The sequence below is a fragment of the Poecilia reticulata genome, chromosome 16, assembly GCF_904066995.2.
Source record: "Poecilia reticulata chromosome 16, P_reticulata-male-v2, whole genome shotgun sequence".
Lineage (NCBI taxonomy): Eukaryota > Metazoa > Chordata > Actinopteri > Cyprinodontiformes > Poeciliidae > Poecilia > Poecilia reticulata.
The window spans coordinates 22,294,950-22,310,776 of NC_088845.1; the positions used below are offsets into that span (position 1 = coordinate 22,294,950).

At 36.6% G+C, this 15,827-nt stretch overlaps 1 protein-coding gene across 3 annotated transcripts in view; it reads left to right on the forward strand.

Annotated features, from left to right (window-relative positions):
* The first annotated feature begins 809 nt into the window (after positions 1 to 809).
* The window catches only part of cdkal1 (CDK5 regulatory subunit associated protein 1-like 1), a 209,019-nt gene continuing 194,001 nt past the window's right edge, over positions 810 to 15,827 (forward strand). Inside the window, exons 1-3 of one of the 3 annotated variants that reach the window (XM_081597191.1) lie at positions 810 to 969; positions 2,469 to 2,632; positions 3,468 to 3,580. In XM_081597191.1, coding sequence (XP_081453317.1) covers positions 2,475 to 2,632; positions 3,468 to 3,580 — 271 coding nt within the window. In that variant the 5' untranslated portion in view covers positions 810 to 969; positions 2,469 to 2,474. Of the gene's footprint in view, positions 970 to 1,100; positions 1,230 to 2,468; positions 2,633 to 3,467; positions 3,581 to 15,827 lie in introns of those variants that run through there. The other 2 variants (XM_081597190.1, XM_081597192.1) reach the window with 2 other exon arrangements.

Here is a 15,827-nt window from a genome sequence, read left to right on the forward strand (position 1 = left end):
TGTTCAGGGAGCAGGATAACTGCTATTGGTGACATAAACTGGTATATTTCTGCATTTTGTAGATTTAAGCACTGTACCAGCAGCAGATTGGGGTTTGTAGGAAATCTTGGATCTTTCCTCAATTGGATTTTGACTTTATGGGGAATTTCACATTGGTTTTCAGTCTTGAAAGTAAAAAACAAACATTTTTAATTAAAGCCAAGTGGAACAAACAGTGGGAATAATTGCATTTTTATGACGATGAGCTGTAAAAGTACGCTGTGTAGTACTTCTGCTTTTTAAATACCTCCACAATATGGTGGCACTTAGAGAACTTACTTTTGACTCCAGAGGTACTTATTCTGATCGTTTTATGAACTTCTGTTGTGTGTGATAATGGCTAATGTGCTAATGACACTATAGCTACAGTGCCTCCATCTGGTCCACCAAAAGATAAAGGAAAAACTAAAATATTTCCATTGCAAGAAAGTGCACATGCTTAGCATCCCGTGTGCACTTTCTTGTAAGGATCACATCTTCCAGTGTGCCTATTATGTTTTTCATAACACATGAAATGTTGAATCGTGTATACTTTTTAGTTACGATCATATTTGCAATTAGTATCGTGTAGGCAGACTGTATTTAAAATAAAATTGAATAATTACACATGAATTGTATAACATCGCCTTTTGACCCCTTTGTCAAAGGGGTCTTTTTTTTGTTTCTCCACTTATTTAGACTTAAATCACATTTTGCTGTCGTCCCATCCAGAATAGGTTAAAAGTATCGGTAGTAATTTTCCTTTACGTAAAATTAGCTCTCGTCACGTTTGTCCCTCGTCTCTTGCTATCCGCCTACAAGTATGGCTGTTCTGTAATTGTAATATCTGTTTTTGTTGTGTAAATAATCCTAACTTTTTCTCGACAAGCAACTTTTTTCCTTAGGACTTTAGCTTACCTGACCTAAAAACGATATTCCAATCCAGGTGAGGTATGTTCATAGTGATGTTAACTGTGGGTTTGTACAAAAAATGAGGCACGTGGGTAGTTGTTAGCGTGGTGATGCTAGCAGAGCTAACGGCTAGCTGATGTTTACCAGCAGAAAGTATCAACAGTTACGCTGCTTCGTCATTTTTAACACAGCTGTTTGTAATTTGCGTGTGTCCACGCGCAGGTTGCTCTGCTAATTAGTGTATGTGTGTGTTGACATGACCAAAACCAAGCGTGGAAGTTAAACTGCAGCTTGGAAAGGTAATATAACGTAGCTATCTGTATATTTACAGAATGTTTAACGCCTTCATGTGAATGTAACTCTATTTTTAATGTGTCATTAAAATCTGTGAATCATATGCGATTAGCTCTACATTTACATTACGTTCATAACGTCTTGAGGTTCGTGTTCCTCACGAATGCTTTAAATACTATTTCTAAATTTTTAAAAGCCTTAGAGTACAAATTGCATACAAGTTTGTGTTACATGATGCACATGAAGCACTACTAGGAGGGTGGCAACCCGCTTTTCAAACGCGTTAATTGACGGTCAACACAGATGCTGTTAATAGAATCAGTCATACTAGATTTGAGGAAAACCTCTTTTTACCTTAAAGTCATATCGCATTAAATTAAAGGGTCAAAAGCTGTAAGAAAACCCACAAGACGTAAAATTATTTAATTAGTTTCGTGGTGATCAATATTGTACTGCTAATATTTAAGAGTATTCTCTTAAAGATTAGCGTCGCACATACATGGTGCATTACGGTAATAAAGCGATGAGATTCCCCTTGCAAAAACTATAAAAAAGTATCTATTAATGACACATGCCTATTATTTTAATGTATAAAGTGATAGACAATCCAGAATAAATATTTAATAATTGTCTATAGATTATTTTAGATATTTTCATAGTACTTCACAGTGGCAATAGAGAGCATGCATTTTTTGTTATTTTCAATAAATTATTTCTTTCCCATATTAGTGGGAGACAACCAACTCTATAGAATATGTTAAAGGGCCACTTTTACTATATCCATAATAAATATTTAATAATTTTACTCTAGTTATTTGGAGTTAGTCAATGTACTTCATAATGGCAATACAGAAGATGGTTTTGACATTTTCACAAAAATATTTCTCCCAACTCCAAAGTGGTGACAACACACTATTAATTTTACTGTATGGTTAGGAGAAATACTATGCCAAAGTACCTCATAATGCCAAATCTGCATATGTATTTTTTTCATTTCCAGGATTTATTTTCTCTCCACTCATAAGTGTAAATTTCATAATATTACTGCTGAATTTTTAAGAAATACCAAGTCAGAGTGCCTCACAATACTTTTAACAGAATCCAAAGACAACTTGTTGTGACCTCTTAGCATTTGAGAGAAATTTTCAAGTTTGAAGTGTAGGGTCAAGTTCAATAAAAACGTGGATTCTTAAATTCACATTTTAAGTATCCACGAGTCTTCAAAACTGTGCTGTGCTTTTCAGATCACCATGCCATCCGCCTGTGACTCTCTGATTGAGGACATTGAGGATATGGTGTCTTTCAATGACCCCACTCCTCATGACAGACAGTCTGCAAGAAAGAGTATTCTGCCAAGGGCAAGAAAGAAGAAAGAGCTTTTGAGCAATGAAGAGCTTCAAGTAGACAGGTAATTACATTTTTTTTATAAACCAGATCTTTTGGTAAATAGGATAACATTCAGCCACAGCAATGAAAGAACGTGCTTTTGGAAGTCCAGTGTAAAATGTTAACCCATTCTTGGCTGTTAAAAGCAAGTGTTGACCTGTTCAGTTTATTTATATAGCACCGACAAACGCCTTTGTCAACGCACTTTACAAGACAAATGGATCCAGTCATGTCGTCATGACCACTGACAAAGTAGTACTGCTTCTCTGTCCACATTAACCTTTTCAAGAACCCTGCATGCTCTTTAAAATGTCCTGGCAGCTTTTGCCAGGAGTACGTCCCAGGAGTTTACCGGCATTGTCAGAGCCTGATTTTCTCCTTTAAATGCAGGAGAATAAGAGTTTCCACCTGTTTCATAGTTGACTTTATTAAATTAATGGCATGATGGACCGTTTCAAATTAAAATGTTTCTTTGAATAGTTGCACAACACTTATCTAACATCTCATCTTTGATGCTCAAAGCAGGATTCTTTGGTTGATCTTTTTTATTCCACTGAAATAAAATGTGAAAAAAAACACAACTTTTTTTTGTGTTTGAGTCTAGAGATATCTCAAGAAATTAAATGAATCAAAATTACAAGAAATAAAGCCTTGAAATATTTCACTCAATGTTGAACAGATCTGTAGTATGAGTGTTACTTTCTGAAATGAGTGACAAAAAGTACTGAACCTTTTTCTGACGTTCAGATTATTTATAAAGTATCTGTACCTGACTAGGGAGTCGATGATGCAAGGCTGCTATAAAGATTTATCATTTTGACTTGCTATAAAATACATATTTAATCATCTGTTTTTAGTTTGATCCCTGGCACCCAAAAGATCTGGATGAAAACGTGGGGATGCAGTCATAACAACTCAGATGGGGAGTACATGGCTGGACAGCTCGCTGCCAGCGGATACAAGATAACAGGTAGGAATCTGGTGAACCGAGTTGACTTGACGTCAGAAAGCAACATGACACGCAAAACGTTACTGATAGATTAACTAGAAGGATAGAGTTTAGATGTGCATAAGCTTCTTAAACTGAAAAGATATTTATTTTTTCTCTTTTGTACATGGCTCAAATTTGAGTATTTTTCTTCCAGAAAATTTCTGTTAGTATAGTTGATGAACACAAGAGGGCAGTGTTGTGCTGTCTATCAGTACCCCGTGTTTTATTGCAATTTGGATGTTTTGTTCTGAATAGAAGCTGAAACTTATGCAGCTTGCTGTATTTTTTTAATACAAATTATTGGTCTATTTAAAGGTTTTTATTGATGATCAGGATTACTAATCCTTAAAACATTTATTTGGTTACTTGATGATCAATATGTATTCTGATGCCTTTTGAAATTATCATAATTTTAGTCCAAATGCTTTAGGCTAACAGAACAATTTCTCTAAAAGCACATAAGACTTTACAGTTGGCAAGTTACACGCTTGAAACAACTCAATTATATTAAATTCTTCCTTTCATTCTAAGATTTACATGCCTTTTGCATGGAGAGTAGACATTTTGTTCTTGATTACAATGTTTCATTTATTTACCAGGTTATCAACTATTGATTGTATAATCCACGTAGCGATAGCTTGTGTTGTCACTCCTTATGAACAGAAGCATTCATGTGTGGTTTTTAGAGACTGAGACAAAAGAGGAAAAGGAGTCTATCCCTGAGGCGTTTTTCTCTGCATGGGGTCTCCATAGCCACGAAGGGACATTAATCACATATTTCAAAAAATGCAAATGTACCCATTCATTCACATACACACAGTCCCTATTCACAACGCCCTCCTTAGCATGAGCCAACAGTTTTTGACTCGTCTGGTAATTTAAACCCTTGATCTCTTTATCTTTTCCACCTTTCTTTGTTTTGCAGTTGTTTTTGTCCCACGAGTTTTTCTGTGATTATAATGCATCGCTCTCGCAGAGTTCCTCTTCACTTTGCTGTCTCACCTGTCCTTGTATTTGGTAGCAGATCTTTTGTTCAAGCATCTGCTGTGGCTTGATATTTTGTGTGCCATTAGTCACTCTATAGAACGCTGCGTTCAAAAGTGGAATGTGAAAGTTGACTCTCTTGTTTATCTGTTTATAGTTGTTCTCTGTCTCTAGGTGCATAAAGAGTGTTTTGTGACCTTTTTTTAGTTCACAATGGGTTCGCTGACTTTCTTGGAAGTTCTGCGCCCAAAAAAAAAATCCAGGTGTAATATAGTGTTATTTCAGATAAGCTTAGTTTGGAGTTACAAAATTAGATTTTCTTATCTCTGAATTGAGTTAGTTTCTGGCTAATCTGATTTGAAAAAAGGACTCTGCAGTAATCATACAATTATCGTGGGTCCTAAAAGTGTTCAGTATTTCTATTAGATCTAATCAGCGGATTATTTTCAATTTGCACCCATGGTAAGGTTTCATTTTTTTTTTAATTTTTTTTTTTACTTAATTTATAACATAGATATTTGCACAGAAAAAATAACTGTGTGTCTGTGATAACAATAAAAAGCAAGTGCTGTAATGTGACTTGGCATGGTGTCCTGTGTCCTCAAAAGAATTAAAAAACAAGACATGTTCAGGGTAAGAAATTTAATGTCACATTTCAAAAGGAATTTTAATCGGATCAAATACAAATCGTGTTGCAGACCCTTTACCTAGTACATTTTGTTGGTCTTTCACATACAATCCTGATGAAACATATTGAAGTTTGTAGTTTTAAAAAAAAAATTCAACAGCTATTTATACTTTCGTCAGGTGATGCATCTCAGATAAACTTACTAACCATATGAAGAAGTTGCTCACTGTTTTTCTTTCACTTTGCTTACATTTTGCTTGATTACTTTCCTTTGCAAGATCATGTTTTTAGGTAAAATATTTTACTACATGCCACACTGTTTGGCGTATCTGTTTGTGTGTGTCGGAGACTGTAGAAGGCAACAAGATACTCAGGCAATCCATTATTAGGTTTTCTAGTTGAGCTGTAGAGCTTCTGTGGCGAAACAAAGGAAGGGAAATATTTTTTGAAGACAGTAGACTTTTTTTGACTTGTCTTCCCTCAACCCTCCATAAACATTGCATTTCATACCTGTGATTTCTTCCAATTAGGTGTATCTGATTGTAATAACACTCTTTATGCGTTGCATGACACTTCAGAAAAACAAGCTTTAAATTATAAGGCAATCTTTGGAAGATTGAATACATGAACAAAATAAATTTTACTTGAATTTTAATTGCAAAGTATCCTTGCTACAGTGTCTTTGTTAATGCAACAAATGCAACTTTGGTAGAAATCTCTGTCTTTTAGGCCATTGCTTTTTTTTCCCTGCTAGAAGTGCTTTTTGTTTTTCTTGATCTCTTACTTAACCTTCTTCAGTTGTCAGACTTTCAAGGTTTTCAGCATAAATTGTCTTAGAATAACGCCCAAGGGGAGAGTAAATCATCTTTGTCACACATAAACAGAGAGTAGAACCTGAAGCTACCTGGAAAGTCACTCAATTTACTTTGCAGCCCAGGCCCCCTGGTTACTTATCAACTTACACGACTGTGATGAAGAGAACATTGTGTCCTTAGTTCTGATTCTGTGAAAATAAGTTTTATAACTACATGTTTCTACACACCATATGTTCAAAAAAACTTTGCTAATGTTCGTCTTTTAGATTACACTACTAATTGTGCACAAAAAAATAATTTTGTTCTATTCAAATCAAATGAGTTTTGTCCTGTTTTTATTCCATTGCTTTTACAAAATCTTTATCAGTTTCCTGAAACACTTTCCCTCCATCCTTAGCTTAATGAAAATTTGCACTCAGTTTTTGTCTTTTATTATTACGGGAATTAATTTTCCAATACAACATCAGCGAAGGTTGCACTTGTGCCGAGGGTGACTATTTAAAAGAATATGTAGTGCAAATTTTGTGGTTACATAAAAGGCTCACATCTATAGTGAAGTGTATAGTTATTGACCAGACTAAACACCAAACAAAGAATAATCACTGCCTGCAACTATAGAAAAGGAAGAAAAAATATATAACTGAAAATCAGAGTTTGCCTGTATTGTCTGCTCCAATCAAACATTATGTAGAATTTAATAAGGAGATTGAGGACAAAGACCTTCCACTGCGATGAACACATGACATCATCTCTTCCTCTTTCTCATTCTTTGCGCCTGTTTTCTCTCTTTCACATCCTTGCCCTCCCTTGTCTCCCTTTCATACCCTACTCTAAATCTTTCTTTCTCAAACTATGACATCACCTGGTGTGAAGCATAGTAGTAGTTCTCATGTCAGCCTGTAGGGGGCATGCTATGCCCACAGAGGAGATTTTTCTCAAAGAAAACATTACTGCAGTATCAGGATGAGGTCATACTTCTGAAAAACACTACCAATTCATAGTTTTGAGATTTTGAACTTTTTAACATGATCTTATGTAATATGTAAAATAGGCCACCTTTAGTCATATCATCATTATTATTATTATTGATTATACTATAAGACACTGCTTTAGAAGTGAAGTGGCTTAGGGATGAACACAGTGTGACTTTCATTTACAGAAAGTTTTTAAAATAATTTTGCCTTAAATTATTCATTGACAGGACATTGTTGGCTCATTTAGACAATATTTCCAAGTACCTTTTTTAAAATGTAAAGTTCAGTGTTGTCATATGTCCTTAATTCTTTAATCTAATATATTTTGATTTTAAACTAAGCGCACTACAACACTGTGTATTTGTACTTTAACTACACCCTGGCTGAGCTTTTCTGTCAAAGAAACCCACCTGTAACATTGCTCTCTGCCTTCATTGTCTCTCAGCACATGGGGGCAGGGAGTGGGTCTGATCCAATGTTGTTCCTGTATTGGACCAAGGAGGGCACTGTTTACCCATTATAATGCATCAGCACAAACAAACCTCATTTGAGTAGCAGATCAATTTGCCAAATAGTGACTTCATAGAAAGCATCTACACATAAACACACTCACACACACACACCCTTTATGGAAAGTCACACTAAGATATTTTGATTGTTTTTGGCTGGCCCCTCTCCCCCCTCAGCCTCCTCTCTGCACAATCAGCCGCACACACAGCTCTTCAGTTAGGATTTTACATACCGGTTAGGCAAAATTACTCCCTGCTACACAATGTCAGCCAAATGAGGCATTTGCAGTTCCTGGTTTGGACTCAGGCGGTTAGAGGATATGGGTTTAGTGAGAGGGTGTGAGCTGTTTAGATAAAAAACGATCTGAAAACTGATCTGCAAGTATTACGCATGCTGCTGACTCCTAGGTCCTGCAAGGAGCTGAATCATTCCAGTTTTGTGTGCATTTTTAGGTGAAAAAGTAAAATTTCATTTTTTTGTGTGCCTGATTTGTTGTAAGTTCCATCTTAAATCTATTTGCAAAAAAGAGAGAAAACTTGTTACACACTTAATTCTAGTTTTAGATATAAAGCTGAACCTCTTCAGCTTATTCTGTTCGGACTTTGTACTGCATTGGCTTACAGCGCTGCTGCTCCGAGCATTTGCGTGACATCACTGTAGAGTATTTTCACTCCGATTGTGTGTATCTCGCATGCACGCCATCTCATTCATAAAACGACTGTTTCTAAATGATCTGATTGGTTCAATGTGCACGACGCGGCGTTACACGCCGCAACAATATAACCAATGAAAACATACTATGTTGTGTCTGACTCCACCTCTCATACATACCCGCACACATCGGCTCACTCTGCCGGATCACACACACTTTCGCTCCTCTCACACAGAGTTGACGGTGTAGTGGGAATTGGAGTTGTAGAAGGGAGGCGTGTGAGAGACGTTTCTGTTTTTCGACAGCCCTCATTCTGCAAAATTACACAGATCGCCTGGTGTCTTTAAGACACTATGTGCTCCCTTGTCTTTCCTCTGTGGTTTAAGAGTCTGCATCAAGGCAGTCTTGCCTAAAGTGGCGAGGGAGGATGTGAAAAAATGGAGGAATCTATGTAGAAAGAGGAGAGGAAACAAATCTGTCATGTACTGTAGGGTTTTGCAGTTGTGTTAAGAAAATAATACAAAAGCAGACTATAAGTGAAGGACTCTGACCAATAATGTTCAACTCAAAAAAACTAGAATAGAAAAAAAGATGAATGCTTTGCAAACTAAGTCAACCAGACAATAATGACAATTTTGTGCCTTCAAACGGTACCAGAAACCTCATGATGTTTTCCCTGGATATAATGTAAGAGACAAACCGGTGATACTTCCTTATTGTGAGGTGAAAGTAAATGATGTTTTTTTTTTTTTTATAGTCTGCATTTTTATTCAGCCTCCTAAAATCAGTACTTGGTATAATCATCTTATACTGTCATTGCAACTGCTGTTCTTTTGGGGTTGTTTCTAGAAGCTTTACAATTATTGCCCTTTTTTGCAAATTATCTCAAGCCCAGTTAGATGGGATGAAGAGCATCTGTGAGTGTGAGCATCACTTTTCAAGGCTTGCAGCAGATTCTCAATTAGGTTCAGGTGTGGACTTTGGCTTGACCATTCTAATTCTGCTGAAAGGTGAAACTTTATCCAGTCTCAGATGTTTTGCAACCTATAAAATATTTTCTTCCACCATTGTCCTGTTCTCAGCTTCATACATCTTCCTATTCACTTTCTGTGTTTCACCATGGAGTTTGTGTTTTTATGATAATTCTTACACACACTGAGTTTTGCATGTAAATTGGCCTGATCTGCACATTTTTCACGTTTCCTGCACCCTTGCATCGGTTGCACCTTTTGTCTTGTCACTCTGTCATATAGGTCAGATTTGAGCGTGCGCAAAACTAATAGTTGTTCTGTTGTCAAATTCTCCTATCTAAGCACCAGATCTCTGCAGCATCTGCAGTTACTATGATGCGTAATACAAATTCACGCCACACTTCTCAGATTTTTCTTTGTAAAAAAATAAAAAGGCTGAAATCAATGTGGTACTTTCTTGCTACTTCTTATCTTAAGTACTACTTTGTCTATTAGATAAAATTGTATTACAACAGAAGAATGTTTGTGGTTAAAATGTGACAAAATTTGGAAAAGTTAAAGGATATGATTATTTCTGAGCACTCTACCACAATTTAGGTGTTGGTACTGGTTTCAGTTCATTTGTTGGTTTGTTTCTTCATTTTTTTCAAAATCGCTCTCATCTTTTATATTTATACAGTTGTCCATAACATTTCAGTGTCTCTCCAATCCATGAATTTATCTCGAGTAAACCGAGAAGGTAAGGATCAGCCATTTAGATAAGAGATTAGATTGGATTCCAAGACCCGTGCATGTATTTGTGTGCACCTGATGAACCTTACAAGGTGACTCATGTTTAGGCATCACCCAAGAATCATTTAAAAGGCAGGGATTAAGGACTCCATCCATCCTGCTTTAGAATTCCCACGAAGCACTTCTCAGCCTCATGTATTGATTACTTTCAGAGAATGAGTTTTAAAGCAAGCCTCACTAATGGTGTGACCCGACTGATTTATCAAATCCGAAATGAGAAAAGTGAAAATCCAGATGAATTACTCTTTACTATAATTTTCTGTGGACATTTTACTAAAAGAGATACCCAATGGTTGCTTTTGAGCAAGCATTCTTCTTCAGTAACGACTTAAAAAATAAAACTAGAAGCTACAGGGGTTTTTGTATTTTTTTTCTGTACTTTCTGTATTTTTACATGACTGAAATAAAAATTTTGCCAACTTATCAGTTGAGTAATATTCTCTTTGAACTAAATTGGTTGTCCCATTTCTCTTTTTCACATCTTAAAATATTAAAGAGGACAATAATTTCAACCACAAATGAGTAATCTGGTCCTCCCTGAACCCAGTCATTTGTTTACTTGGGCTTTAGTGTCTTCAAATAAGGCAAAAAGATAAATGTGCAGTGGTGGAATCACTCCTTTATTTTCCTGCCTTGATGAGAAATGCATTTCCGATTTTACTTTGGGAGCCACCTACTGAGAGAATCTCTAGTTTAACAGGAATGTTGTATTACATTTCTCAGGGAGCACAAATTTCCTAAAGGGATGTAATGGGAAAATTACAGAAGGGTTATGAGTAATGGGACAAGGCAGGAGCTGAGGGACTGGTGGTGGTGATACTTGGAGGAAGGGAAGGACCAAAAAAAAAAGTGCACATGAAATGTTTGAGAATGAGAGTCATAAGTGCCAAATCTAGGATAGAGTACGAAGACAATAGCTTAATAAACCCATGCAACCCAAGTATAAAAATGAACTGTAACGGGTGAAGACGCAATTCCATTTGTTTGGTAAAAACATGTCTGTATGGCACCATTCATACAAACACAATTTAAAATAAGACGAGAAGCACATTAAATGAACTGTAAGATTTAAGCATCCATCTACCCTCCATTGTCTCTCAGTGATCCAAGCGGGGATTCCAGGTGTAGCAGGGGAACCCAGTTTGCCCTCTCCCAAGCCACACCGAAGGCATTCCCAGGTCACACAGGATTATAAAGCCCATCCAGCGAGTTCTCGGTCTTACCTGAGGTCTCCTCTAGCTAAAACAGAGTCTAGCCACTCGTGGAGGAAGCTCTTCTTTTCACGCAGCATCTCCAGAGTAATTTAAGCATTCCATAAAAATATGCTAACAATATTTAGAACAAATAAAAAGCCAAAAAATGAATTAATAGACTAATTAAATAAACCATTGCCTCTAGACAGAAGCTATGGAAAGCTATATTTTTCTTCCACATTTGAAGAGGCCAACTGTGTTTGCACCTTTCATTAAGCATTTTGCTTTTTATGAATACCTCACTGCTCTGGGTCAGTTTGGCTCTTCAACAATTCATACCTGTGAAACTATTTTCTACCCACTGCTCTTGCTGATTTGTATCAGTGTATTCTCTTTGTAATTTGGCTTTTTTGATTAATTGTGGAAATGGCTAGTCTTAAAATGCTCAAATCTCTTAAATACTTCAGTTGATTTGTTTTTCTTCTAGTTGCCTTTTTTAATATCATTAATTGTGCTTCTATTCTCAGTTTGAGTCAGTTCACTGAAATGAAATTTTGAAAGATTATCACCTTTGATCAAAGCAAAAATAACCGAGTTAACCCCTGCTGGTAGATATTATTTATCAGTCAGGCAGCACCCATGCTGCGCTGAATATGTCTGTCTACTTGTGTGTTTGAGAACAGTGGCTTACAAAACAACAATTCTCCAGTCAGTCTGAAGAAATCATCATTTATGTTTAAAAAGTTTGTATCATAAGCAGCTTGGCATAAATTGTTCTTGGTTGTCTTGTGTTGACTTTAACCTGTTTTCACACAACAGCTGCGTCTTATTGACTCAAGAATTTTATATGAAGTAGCTATTTCCTTGTTGGCATTTCTGTTTTGTGTGACAGCCATATGATTCCATTAGAAATAAACGTGGAGGAATAAATTAGAACACAATCAGCAGTTTCCCCTCCTAATGTTTTTCTTTGAGAAACATTTGGAGAATCTTTATTTCCAGAGGATTTTATTATGAGACCTGTTTTGAGTGTTATTACACCAACAGAATCATTTTGATATCTCATGTCTTCATCTGTTCAATAGAGCAACATCAGGAGTTTTCCATTACTTTTTTTTTTGAAGTTCAAGAGTTTATTGTTTTTAACAGAGAAGCCAGTCGCACAAATTTACATCCTTTGTTGTTTGGCATCTCATTGGTTCCCTTTTTTTCCCTCAATTTTGAATAATTATCCTGTCCAGCATTTTTGAAGCTGAGAGACACTTTTTAGCCTTCCTGTTAATTTTTCTTTCACCTCTTTGATTCCCCTGTCATCTCGGCTCAACAAGGAAAACTAATGTAATTTTCTTCATGAAGTGGAAATTAAAGCCTAAAAGACATTTGTAATTAATGTGGGATGCAAAGCTGCTGGCTGGATTGAAAAAGAATGTGGGTCATGTTGAGTTAAAACAAAAGTGAAATTTATGCATTCAGGGACATGTTGTAAAAGATTTCTTAAATCTCATCACCTCCAAATTTTTTTTCTCTCTGTCTTGGCTCCGCTCGTGTTTTGGAATATGACCTCTCCTTTATTTTAGGTGTTCAATATTCAGCCATCAGGGTCTTTACTTACTGACCTCCTGCTGAAAGAGACAGCATGGATGACCTGCGTCTCTGGGTGTGGATGTTCATGTTAGCCCACCTGCTGCAATAAAAGCATTCGCTACCTCTGTGTGAGGACCAAAGGGTACAACGGGGTATTTGTACGAGGTTTGCATTTGTAAAGTTTGTGAGGTCTAGTCAGAATTTTAAACAAATCAGTTACTCAATTCTTATGAATTCATGTATATTTTACTATGTGTTGCATTGTAAAAATATGTTGAAAGTGGAAAGTAAATAAAATCAGAAAACTTTGTTTTTGGGGAAAAAAAAACATGTCAAGGTTTGGCTTTTAGTAATCTTCAGGCTGCTTGTAAAGATGATCAATACACGATTCACCTTTATGTGGAAATGTTTGAATTCTTGTTTCTCCTGACATTCTTCTTGATGACATTTTTGGTTCAACTGTTGCTGAAGATGTTTGGATTGTGTTGGTATGTTGAGCATGCCTTTGTCCTTCGTAGGGAATCAACTCTGTTTCTCCCTCATCTTTCTGTCATGCACGTAAATACATAGGCTAAAATAAAACTTTACTATAAAGGCCTGACCTGATAAATATTTTGAAAGATTGAAGGTCGGCGGTTATTTATGGGTTAGACTAAAAGAATGTTTTTGCTCTGTACAAAGCAGTGTCTACACAAGTAATAGCTGGACGGTGTGCTTGACTACTTCTTTCACAAGTTGAGTTTGTTGTGTCTTACTTTTCTTTAAGGCTGTGAACTTCACTTCAACCTTGCTCGTCTCTCATCCTGTGGTTACATTGGCAATGTACATCAATACAGAGTGAAGCTAGCAGCATAAATACAAGTAATGTTTAGCCTTGAAAGAGATCGATTGCAACACATTGATTAAGCATCAAACATGGCCGCGAGTAATTTCCTGTTCTCCTGTGTGTGACTCTGTGTTGGAAGGTGAATGATTGAGTTCAGGACAGTGGTAAACAAGATGGGAATAACCAATTAAAAGGTTTTTAAATGAGCTTCGGGGTCGACTAAAGGAGATGTTTATGTTCGGTATTATTTTAGTTATTTATTCTCTGCTGTTGATACAATCTCCATTTTTTTTTTTTTCCTCCCCTTCCCAGAAGCTGATCAAACAATCCCGCTCATTGATGCATTCACATAGGGAGAAGTGTGTGAAGTTTCTTGATAATCAGTTGCTTTCCACATGGCAGACATATGGCTCTTCTAATCTTTCAGACAGACACTGCCATTCCAGATCTGATGATTGCTGTGTGCTTGCAATTGTTGTGCATCTATCTTTCTATGGTTTCCTCTGTTTCACTCAATAAATCTATCAACCCGGGCTCCATGTGCAATTGTGTGGTCCTCAGCTGTTTGATGCTACTCATTTTACAGTTTTGCTTGGAGTGCATCCATGCTCTTGTCATCGTTTTTGATATATAATGAGTAGTTGAGCATAAATATTATGACTTGCTTCTTAACCCGAACTTTGCCTGTTCTTTGATCTTTGTCAGCCGTGTATTGATTGTCTTAATTAATAATGAAGCTGCTAAATATTTGCCTCTTCTTTTCATAGACTAAACACATTAGAGGGTGGAAAAAAGAGCAAAGTTCCAACTAAAGCTGGTTATATTTCATAATGGTGAGGTATCGGCTTTCATTTGTTTTTATCTGGGACTGTGTATTTCCAGCATGTGACCCAAAGATTGGATACAAAGTACACATTTCTCTGGTTTAATCTTATAAATGTTTTGAAGTTATAGAAAAAAGGCAACTCATCTTCCCTATTGGGACTAATCAAATTTTTTCCCAGTATTTTGTTATAATAAACACTGTTCTCACATTTTAGCAAAGCTAAGGGCTAAAAGCGAGAAATTAGTCTACTAATGCTTTTACAACAATAAAAACACCAACACCATTCATGCAGCAGGTTAGCTAAGCAGTGAAGGCATCAGATTTATTGCAATAACTTCTGCTCATATTATTTTCAATATTTAACCAATCTGTGATATTAATAACCATGGTGAATTTGCAAACACCATCATTACATTCCTAGCTCTGATTGGGAAAACAGGATTGTTTTCTGCACAATCCTGTTTTTATGGTCCACTTGGGGCTTCTTGGTCGTTGTTGTGACCACGAAGCCCGAGTGACAAAATAACTGTTGGCAAATGGCAATAATTAGATATTATGCAACAAAAATGTATAATGCTCCAAAAATCAAATGTGTGACATAATATATGGAAATGAAGCAACACCAGGCAGTCTGGTTCTACGAAGTTGCCTGAATCACATGACATTAGGAGTATTGATACATTCCCTGTGTGACTACCTGTCTTGGTGTATTGTAATTCCCTGACAGCATGGCTGTCTCGGCTTGATTTAGTTTCTCTGACCTGATATCTGATTAAAGAGACTCAGACGTGTGTAGGAGCTGGATTAGCATATAAAAAGACAGTGACAGGACATCAGATAATTCTGATGCCATCTGTTTTTAATGGAATCTGTTAGAGGGAGGGATGTGTGTGTATGTATCTGCATGTGTGTGCCCTTCCTCTATGTGTGCTTCCCTCCCACAACTCTGCTTCTCATGATTGGTCTTGCAAACGTTTTAGCCCATTTGTATTTTGCACTCCAGATTTTGTCCTCTTTATTTTCCTTCGAAGCACTTTGTTCTCAGAAGGAGCACATCAGCATTAACATAAATTCTGAACAAAAACATCAATTATTTATATCTAAATTGCTCCGTTATTTGGCTGATTTATTGATTTGGGGCCAAATTGCCCAGCATTTCAATTTATGCCTGCTCCACCTGCTTATGCACGCTTGTTTGTGCTCACAGTCATGCAAGCACTAATGCAAAAGGCAGTTTGGTTCTACGAAGTTGCATCTGTTTCACAGGATTATCAATCGAGATGTCTGTTGCAAGCTTTCACAAATCATATTTTGATAGATTCTGTAACCTTCTGGTGCACACAACAGTCAGGTCGCGAGCAGCAGATTAAGAGCATGCATGTGAGGCTTTAGACGGCATGTAGAAATGCTGCATGATGTATGAAGAGAAGAGAACTGTTTGCTTTGGCTGTAGGGAAAAATAGAAGAACTT